The 10,643-nt window shown below is 43.4% G+C and overlaps 1 protein-coding gene across 3 annotated transcripts in view; it reads right to left on the bottom strand.

The window, feature by feature from the left end:
- The window catches only part of gucy1b1 (guanylate cyclase 1 soluble subunit beta 1), a 194,181-nt gene that overhangs the window by 5,584 nt on the left and 177,954 nt on the right, over positions 1–10,643 (bottom strand). For all 3 annotated transcript variants that reach the window (XM_043708804.1, XM_043708805.1, XM_043708806.1), the window contains one exon: positions 9,304–9,444. In XM_043708804.1, coding sequence (XP_043564739.1) covers positions 9,304–9,444 — 141 coding nt within the window. The remainder of the gene's footprint in view (positions 1–9,303; positions 9,445–10,643) is intronic.

The following is a 10,643-nucleotide window of genomic DNA, read 5'->3' as shown; positions in this document are numbered from 1 at the left end:
TAGTAAATGTCCGTGTTGATTCGGTCGCCCGAGATAGAAATGGAAAGGTCTAGGAACGGGAGGGAGGAGTCTGAGACGGTCCAGGTAAATTTGAGGTCGGGGTGGAAGGTGTTGGTAAAGTGGATGAACTGTTCAACCTCCTCGTGGGAGCATGAGGCAACGCCGATACAGTCATCGATGTAGCGGAGGAAAAGGTGGGGGGTGGTGCCAGTGTAGCTGCGGAAGATGGACTGTTCCACATATCCTAAGAGGCAGGCATTTCCATTTCCAGCAACACACTTTCAGCTCTAAAATTAACATAGGTCTCTAGTACAGTCTTGTATGAATACTGGCTTAGAAAGCTATCCTGGATGAATTTAGAGTCTTCAACACTGCAAAAATTCATTATTGGTACCAGATGGCAAACATTTTGTAGATACAACATATTCATAGAAACCTACAGTGTGGAAGCAATTAATTTGGCCCATTGGGTCCACACAAACACTCTGAAGAGCATCCCACTCAGTCCCTGTAAACCTGCATTTCCCCTGACCAATCCACCTAACCTGCACATCTTTAGGCTGGGAGGAAACTGGAGCACCAGAGTAAACCTATGCAGACAAGGGTAGAATGTCAGTGTGGAATTTGCAGTCTCCAAAGAGTAAAATCAAACCCAGGTCCCTGGCACTGCGGGGCAGCACTGCTAACCACTAAACAACCATGCTGACTCAATATTCTTGGGTCCATGTTCAGCAGAACACAGCATTAAGATGGAATACAGAATTCAAAATTTCTCACTTAGCAAAGAATCACTGATGAACAATCTAGCTGGATGAAGGTTAGCAGTGTAAACTTAAGTGTTAGTGACTATGCATGACTTCCATTTCCTCAAGTTGAGTTCATTGATTAAACAAAAAAAACCACAGTCCCAAACAGACCCAAACCATCCCTGGTTAAAAGTACATTTGTGAATTTGCCACAGTGTCCCCCCTAAAACAATCATTTAGGGATCTTCACATGTAGAAAATTTCAGGAGGAATCAGTTAAAACTAGTTGAAAACTGTATCTACCTCAAAGTAAAGTACCTACCTCAAAGTAAAGTGCATATGTTGTCTCGGCCTTTCCTTAACCAAGTTCTCCCAAACTTTTAGTTTTGTTTGCTTAAGCAGCATCTCTTCTCACCTCTACTTCCAGTTTTTCAACACATTTTGGAATTCAAGTTTAAATCTTTTGGAATTTCATCTCCAATTCTCTCATTTCCAATTGCCTTAACTGCAACAGAAGGTTCACTGATTCATGCCTGTACTGCCTGGTTCATTTGGCCTCTCTGGTATTTCAATTAAGCCCAACTGCTTTAATATAATGCCTGCCATCTTAGTTTACTCTTGCAAGTTTATCATCAGTCAGCTGACTAACTCTGCTAATTTAGCTGTAGTCATGAGCTGCAACAGTACTAAGGAAACTTCTAAACTGATCCTGAATGAGCACCAATTACGTTATGACATTAGAAGTTAAACCAAATTAGCCTCCCTATTGTTGCATTCATAACAGTGGAACTAAAACATATGTTTTAATTCAATATCCCTCAGAATTGCTCAATTCTTTCTAATTAGATTTAAAAAATAACAGATCTTAGATACCCAACTTATAATGTCAAATAAACAAAAATTATCAATGTTCTGCTGAAGTTAATAAGTTGTAAATCTATAAGAGAAAATTAATATCCACAATCTAGCCCAATCCTCTTTAAACATTAATGCCCATTCACATCGATAGTTAAGGAAGAAAACAAATTGCCTTTTTCTAATTCAAAAACGATGAGTACTAGGTCTTCATGAAATATTTCGACAACAGGTTGTATTATAACCATATAGAACTTATATGTCGAATTCCAAAGTCACCGGTCAATGTAGACCCACTTTTAAAACAAAAATTTCTTACAGAATGAGATCTTTTCTCAGAACCTCTAAGAAGTTGATAACTGGAGAAATATAAACAGCAAAACTAAGAAATAACTTCCCAGTCTAGCGGCTTGGAAAGCAAAACCACCTCCTTCCCAAATCCCCATTCAACACCAATTCACTGTGTCCCAGAACTTGCCAGTCCTTAGCTAAGCAGTTCCAGTACAGTTACGAAATTGGCATCTACCCAAAAATATGGAAAATTGCCCTCTTACGTCCTGTATATAAAAAGCTGGACAAATCAAGCCTGACTAATTACCATGCCAGTTTATTCTCGAGCATCAGCAAAGTGATGCAAGGTGTCATCAACATGGCAATCAAGCAGCACCTGCTCAGTGACATCCAGTTTGAGTTCTGCCAAGGTCGCTCAGCTCCTGACCTCATTACAGCCTTGGTCCACACATGGACAAAAGAGCTGAATTCTCAACGTGGGGAGAGTGACAGCCCTTGACATCAAGGCTGCATTTGACCGAGTATGGCATCAAGGAGCCTGAGCAAAACTGGAATCAAAACTGATGTCAAGCTCCTTGAGTGTTATTGGGGCTGCACTTATCCAGCAAAGTGGGGAGTATTCCACCACACTCCTGACTTGTGCCTTGCAGAAGGTGGACAGGCTTTGGAGAATCAGGAAGTGAGTTGCTTGCTCACTATTCCTAGCCGCTGACCTGCTCTTTTGGCCACTGTTTATGCAGTCAGTCCATTTGAGTTTCTGATCAATGATAACTCCCCAGGGTGGTGGTAGTGGGCGATTCAGTGATAGTAACTATCAAGGTGGCTGCTGATATGCAGAGTGATCTGGGTGTGCAGCTTAAAAAGATCACGGAGGGTGACAGCGCAGTTGAATAAGGTAGTAAACAAGGTCTATGGCATCCTTGCCTTCATTGGAAGGGCACTGAGTATAAGGATAGACAAGCTATGCTGGAGCTTTATCAAACTTTAGTTAGGTAATACTTGGAATATTATGTCAGTTCTGGTCACTGCACTACCACAAGGATGTGGATGCTTTGGAGAGGGTATAGAAAAGGTTTACCTGGATATTGCCTAGTATAGGGAATTTCAGCTATAAAGAAAGGTTGGATAGACTAGGTTTGTTCTCACTGGTTGAGGGGCGACCTGATAGAAGTTTATAAGATTGCGAATGCCATGGATTGATTGGAAATAATGAGGCTTTTTTCCCCAGTATGGACAGGTCAATTTGTAGGGGACATAGGTTCAAGGTGCAGAGTCAGGGGAGAGTTTGTGAGGTACGTTTTCACACAAAAGGTGGTGAGTGTCTGGAGCATACTGCCAGAGGTGGTGGTAGAAGCAGACACATTCATGAAACATCTGGACGAATACATGAATAGCAAGGGAATAGAGGGATACGGTTCCTGTAAGTGAAGACAGTTTTAGTATAGAAAGGCAAAATGTATTGGCCCACGCTTGGAGAGCTAGAGGGCCTGTTCCTGTGCAGTACTGTTCTTGATTCTTTGTTCTACCTAGATATTGCTATGCTCGCATACACCAAGAAAATTCTTTTGACAGCTTTCAGAGAATTTGCTTCAAATGTGATGAACTAGTCTGAAATCTATTGAAAAAACAGACAAAAAGAGATATAGAGGAAGAATGAGAGAATATATCATAAGCATAAAGTGTAGGAGGCAAACAGAAACAGAAAAGATAAAGTGAGAATAAGTGGAAGGTACTTGAGTCTCAGTCTTTACAAAATATAAAAAGACAACAGGAAAAGAAATATCTTGGAGAGGAAGAAAGAAGAATGTGAAAATAAATCACATAGAAAGTTACAAAATAGCAAAGGTGAATCTCAAGAGTCATAGTCACATGCACAGCACAGCACAGAAATAGAACCTTTGGTCCAACCTATCCATACCCACCAGATATCCTCAAGAAATTAGATTAGATTAGATTACTTACAGTGTGGAAACAGGTCCTTTGGCCCAACAAGTCCACACCGACCCTCCAAAGAGCAACCCACCCAAACTCACTCCCCTTCACCTAACACTACGGGCAATTTGGCGTGGTCAATTCACCTAATCTGCACATGTTTGGACTGTGGGAGGAAACCGGAGCACCCGGAAGAAACCCACGCAGACACGGGGAGAATGTGCAAACTCCACACAGTCAGTTGCCTGAGGCGGGAATTGAACCCAGGTCTCTGGCGCTGAGGTAGCAGTGCTAACCACTGTGCCACCGTACCGCCCATTTGGGTGCATTTGGTCCATATTCCTTCTATTCATACACCCATCCAGATGCCTTTTAAATGTTGTTACTGTACTAGTCTCCATCACTTCCTCTGGCAGCTCATTCCATACACACACCACCCTTTGCATGAAAGATTTGCCCCTTATCTCCAGTTTAAATCTTTCCAGTTTCAGTTTAAACCTATGCAAACCTATCTAGTTTTGGACTCGCATCCCCTGAGGGAAAGACCTTGACTATTCACCCTATCTATGCCCCATATGATTTTATAAACCAATATAAGGTCACCCTCCAGCCTCTCACACTTCACAGAAAAAGGCCCAGCCTATTCAGCCACTCCCTATAGCTCAAACACTCCAACCCTGGCAGCATCCTTGCAAATCTTTTCTGAAACCTTTCACAACATCCTTCCTATCACAAGGAGACCAGAATTGCACCCAGTATTCCTAAGAAGTGGCCTGACCAATGCCCTGTACTGCTGCAATGTTATCTCCCAACTCCTGGACTCAATGCACTGACCAATAAAGGCAAGGGTACCAAACACTTTCTTCATTACTGTGCCTACCTGTACTCCAAGGTCCCTTTTTTTTGGTAACACTCCCTACCAAAATGGAGCACCTTACATTTATCTAGATTAAACTCCATCTATCACTCCTCGGCCATCAACCTCTACGATCAAGGTCCTTTTGGCCAAGTATGAGTCATGTTGAATATTGTGGTTTGATTCTTCCAATGAGATCAAATGCATTTTCTCGCTGTATCTTTTGAAACTCGCCAAATTAATTAGTCTTTCAGCCTTTGGTCAATTATTTTCTTTGCTCTACCACAGTAAATGCAATAATCTGTTTTCTGAGGCCTTATACTCATCCATGACAGTGCATCTACTTCCCACCATTGCTTGTAGTCCAATACCCCTCTGCTGCATGGAACACCTTCCTTCACTCAATCGCCTGGTTTTTCCACACCATAAGCACTGTCTACCCTCAGTAGTGCCTCCTCACTCCCTCAGAATACTTCTGCACCTTTCCACTACTTGCATCAGCCCTAACAGCAGTGCCTGGATTAGTGGTGCTGGAAGAGCACAGCAGTTCAGGCAGCATCCAAGGAGCAGCGAAATCGACGTTTCGGGCAAAAGCCCTTCATTAGGAATAAAACAGCAGTGCCACCTACTTGTGTCTTACATATGATTCCCCTTTATGTCATTACGAGTCAAGACATTTATAACAAGTCATAGCTACAGTACACAAGTGACAGGGTGCCAAACGTCATGTCGTTACTCCCTCTGAGGAAAGGATACTTGCAGTCACTGGAGGGAATGCAGAGACATCTAAGCCCTGACATCCATAAGTAATACTTGCTGTTCCACTGCAACACTCACATTAGCCATGCATCATTCCCAAACAGTGACCTCAATGCCTTTTGTCTCTTGTGCCTTCAGGTGCACCCATCCTCCCAAGGTTCAGCCTATCTTCTCCAGACAAAACCTCAACATCCCGAGATAAGAAGATTGAGGTCCACCTAGGGGAGCTTTCCCCATGCCCTTTTGGATGGTGTGATGGTGTCTCCTGTATGGACTGCTGCTGCATACCCTCTACCTTTTCACTTTCTTCCGTTGTATATACCATTTTGCCCTCTGCTGGCAAGATCTCCAGCAGATCCTCTCTTCTATTGGGGATCTGGGGTGGAGAGTGCTGCATGCAGCAGTCCAATGTAATCATAGTTTGAGTCACTTCACTGAATGCCACACTATGTGCTGTTTTCGTGGCTTAGAAGGGACTGTGTATCACATTTACATCAAGGGTTCCCATTTATAGCCCATCCTTAGTTTTTTGAATGGGTTGCTCCTAAGTTTGAATTCCACGTCAATCACACATTCCTGGTCTACAGGCACCTGATATGGGGAGGGGCACACAGCCAATAAGCCTTCTAGTGGATTTGCTTACTCTATATTTTAATATGTTGGTGTCCCTGCCCTGGGAAAGTTTGAAGGGGACGGCCTTGAAGGAACTGAGAGTTTAACAAGTAGGGGGAGTCCTCCCTCCGTATTCATCCTGTGTTATCCCTGTATCAGGAGTGTTTAATGGGGATGATGTCAAAGGAACCTTACTTTCAGTAGAGAATGAGGAAGTATTGGAGGGATCATGGACCCCCCCTTTCCGAGCAGCATATATGATGGCATCTTGACAGGCTTCATTAGTGTGCACAGTGAATTTCACACAGCTTCACATGTGGGTGAGGCAGAAATGTGTCCCAGCACACTGTCAGCTATGGGGTTGCTGGAGATTGGGCACCTGTTGCTCCCACAGTAAGAGAGAACCCTGTGGTCTCAGCAGTGAGAAACATCATCCAGATGCACAGGGAGGAGCAGCTGTGACAGGCAAGAACACAAAAGGCATTGGCCTTCATTACAGAGAAGCTAGTTACAGCTAGTAAATGACACACTGACCATCATCAGTCAGATGTCGCAGTAATGCAGGTAGTCCATTTGATGCACTATTATCGCTCAGATTCTGCAAAAGTGCGGCTAGCCCTGTGACTGTAAGTCTACCTCCAGGGACAAGTTGGCAACTGCTGAGGTGAGACAGGCCAAGCACCCTCATGGGCCGCTAGACAGGTGCCAACACCCACACACTATCACCCCATACACTGGTCCTCAATACTGAAGACAGGGAGACTTGACACTAATCAAGTAGAAGAGGGAGACTTGACACTAATCAAGATGCCCCTCCTCACAAGGAGACAGTGTGATACCAGGAGGCATCCAGTCTGAGGAGCAATCAGACACGGGGCCTCTCAGAAGTCTCCATTCAGGATGCCTCTTCCGAGCATTGGAAGTTGCAGCTGAGGAGGGTCAACCTGTCTCTGACAAGAAGACGCCCAGCATGTCTGGCCCATCCAGATCTAAATGCCTGAGGTGGCCTGACAAATTCTCTACAATCAACAGGCTCCCTCCATCCCACTGCAGCAGATGGAAGAGGGGTCAAAGATTGTACTAATGGCACAGGGGTATGATGGCTCAAAATATCATGATTTTCATTTTGCACTCAGTATTTTGTAAAGTTTTTTCATTTCATAAATCCTTTCAGTTCACTACATATATATCATCGTCCCTTCTCTGTTCAGGGTTTAGACAATTCACTGGCCCCTGATGCATCAGAGCTTTGGCCATTTCATCAGGACCCATGGTTGGGACTGTATGATGTGGGCCAAACATATTATCTTGAGGCAGAGGTAGCAGTGCATGTTCATGGCAATGGCTAACCCCAATACGTTAGAACAACCCCTCTTCATCATTGTCTACTTGATTGACTTTACTTGTGGATATTCCCTAGTAGTGACATTGACATAAAGGTTTAACCTATAGAGATGAATAATGCTGTAGGGTAGACAGGGATTAGGATCCTAGATGCCCGAGTATTCAGCATATTGGAGAATGATGCTATTACTATGTGAAATCTCAGTGACTGGTCGCAGACGCAACACCCTCCCTCACAAGTCGGCCCTTCCAACTTATACACGACAAGTCCTGCTGTAGTCATTCTTCTCAATGCCACACTCTATCCGTGTGCTTCAATGCTGCAATAACAGCAAATGGCCCTCTCAGAATAGCTTTACATCTACTTACCTGTCACTCCTCCTTCTCTTCGTCACCATTCTTAATTTGTGTGAACAAAGGCAACAAAATGACAGTGGCCAACCTTCAGGCAGCCTGACCAGCCAGTGCTAGCCCTCATCTGCCTAGATCCCGAGCTTGTGAACTCATGTTCAGCTACGACAGCTCCCCCAAGCCCTGCCGTATTTGCCTCAATGAAGCCAAAGAACTATCCATGATCCAGGCCCCTACAGCACGATCACACTGTGCAACAGCACCCTGATTGCATGACTGTCTATGGCAAAAACCAGTGACTTGTATGTGAGGCTGCCCTTAAGTAACTACCTGGGCTCCCTGAATGACAGCTCCTCCATGGACTTAATTGCTGACTACTTTCTTCAGACTTTCAGACGTTGCACGCTTGCTGCAGATGCTTTGTTTGACACAAACACGGAGGCTACATGATACAGGTGCTAGACTGACATGGAACATCGACATTTATGGCAAGATGCATGTGCACGTGACTGTGGACTGCTGCATACTACAGTGACTTGCCTGGTTCTGCAACTGCACAATTGCCAATGCAGGGCAAAGCAGGGCAAGGTAAAGCATGCAAGTAGCAGGTATGCCAGCAGGCACCAGGTGAAGTTATGCTGAGACAGCATTGGTGGTCAGTCTGGCACATGCTGTTTAAGGGTTCCTGACCCTGTTCAGTACCTACACTTGATACAGCTGTATACTGCTGGTTGAGATCCTGCCCTCCTTGGTAGACTGCTCTTAAAGGGCTCAGTGCCAGAGCATTGAGGTATGCTTGATGGTGGCAATGGCTACATGAAAGTGGACCCTCAATGTCTGTGGTTGGCAGGTATGTGTGACTGATGCTGGGGGATCACACAAGAATCTGCAGTTTGTCTGTGGGCAAGAAGCAGCTGAAGTAAGATGAACTACCAAGATCCGCTTTGGTTTTCATGTTGAGTTTTCCCAATAAGGAATTTAGTAAAAGTGTAACAGTGGCAAGTTGGGTTGTTAATAAGGTGCTTAACATGCAAGGAGCAGCATCAATTGGAAACTCATTGCTACCTGACAAGAATCCTGCTACACCACTTGCAAAATGCAAAAAAAAGAATTGATGAGATGATCTCAATGAGCATCTGGCTTGAAACTACCAGTTCATCTTACCAAGCTCTGCGTAATATAGACTATTGTAAGTTTCTGCCCATAGTAATTGTTTTGAGAAAATGTTTGCATTTTAAAAATTTAAAAGGTCTTGATTAAAATCAAAAACAAATAACATGTACAAACACATCAGGTTAATATCACCAACAATGAAATCAAAATTAGAAAAATAATGGGATATTATATTTGTGGCTCATGTAGAAAGCACAAGTGAACCTGAAAGCATGGAAGACAAACAAAAGACAGTGAGTCCACAAGAATTATAGAAGGATAAGCAGTTTCAAGATTTTTTTAAAATCCATGATTAACACTTTTGAAAATCAATGAAAATATTAAATATATAACTGAAAAGATGAGATACCAATTTTTGTAAGTTCAGAATTTTGCATAACTAACCTGTATAGGCTCTCCATCAACCTTCACCTGCTCTGCAATCTCCATCATGTCCAAAGCAAGATGGCATATGGAACGAGCATGATGGATACATGGCTCTGGCAGACCACTCACGGTCATGTACTTATCCCCAACTGTCTCCACCTGAATACATAAGAGAAATAAATAGCCTCCTTAAAGATTTATTAATCAAATCATCAAGGAACAAAAACTAGGAATGATATTGATATTCAATTTTGCCACAGAGGCTTTGTATATATAAAGGAATTCTACCACCAAGAATTTTAAAAATTGATTTTCAAGTTAGTAAGTTCTTCCTTTACATGGAGATGGGTATTCAGTTGAATTAAAGCCAGTTTGATGGCTCTCAAAGCTGGAGGGCTGATCAGAGGTTTTCCAGCTACAGTACGAAATAAGTAATGGAGAGAACACCTCAATTAGAAAGTGCACTCTGAGCCAAATTTTAATAAAAGTTCAATTAAGAAGCATTAAAAAAACACAAAATTGGGTGACTGTGCAAACTGCACAAAGACATTCTCCCCACGTCTGTGCGGGTTTCCTTCGGATGCTCCAGTTTCCTCCTACAATCCAAAGGATGTGCAGGTCAGACAAATTGGATATGCTAAATTGCATTAGTCAGCAGTAAATATAGGGTAGAGGAATGGGTCTGGGTGGGTTACTCTTCGGAGGGTCGAAGGATCTGTTTCCATACTGTAGGGAATCTAATCTAACCATGACATGAATCAGGAGGGTACGCTGGGAATGAGACCCTCTACAAGATAATATTAGGCTGCAATCCCAGCTAGGCAGGTAACAGGGGCAGTTGGCTTGCATTAACCTTCCAGTGAGCATATGCCACCAGTTTATCCGTCCCCTTCTCACACTGGGAACATGGAGGCCAGTTGGAAATCACACTAAACTCTTCTTTAACCATGCTTTTGCCAGCCTGTCCTTCCAGGACTAAATTCCATGACCTCCAAAATGTCCAACTGAAATTGACTCGCTGCTGAAAGCCAGTTCCTTTGGGGCTAACCCAATTTAACCTTGTTGAGCCCCAGATATTCTGCCAACTGAAACTTATGATCTTATGAATTAACTGTAACAATAGTTTAATAGAACATAGAAGAATACAGCGCAGTACAGGCCCTTTGGCCATCGATGTTGCGCCGATCCAAGACCACCTAACCTATACTAACCCACTATCCTCCATATACCTATCCAATGCCCGCTTAAATGCCCATAAAGAGGGAGAGTCCACCACTGCTACTGGCAGGGCATTCCATGAACTTACGACTCGCAGAGTGAAGAACCTACCCCTAAATTCAGTCCTATATCTACCCCCC

Source organism: Chiloscyllium plagiosum, chromosome 19 (assembly GCF_004010195.1).
Source record: "Chiloscyllium plagiosum isolate BGI_BamShark_2017 chromosome 19, ASM401019v2, whole genome shotgun sequence".
In the NCBI taxonomy this organism is placed as follows: domain Eukaryota; kingdom Metazoa; phylum Chordata; class Chondrichthyes; order Orectolobiformes; family Hemiscylliidae; genus Chiloscyllium; species Chiloscyllium plagiosum.
The sequence above is the reverse complement of the archived record's forward strand: the minus strand, read 5'-3'. Positions and strand labels throughout refer to the sequence as shown.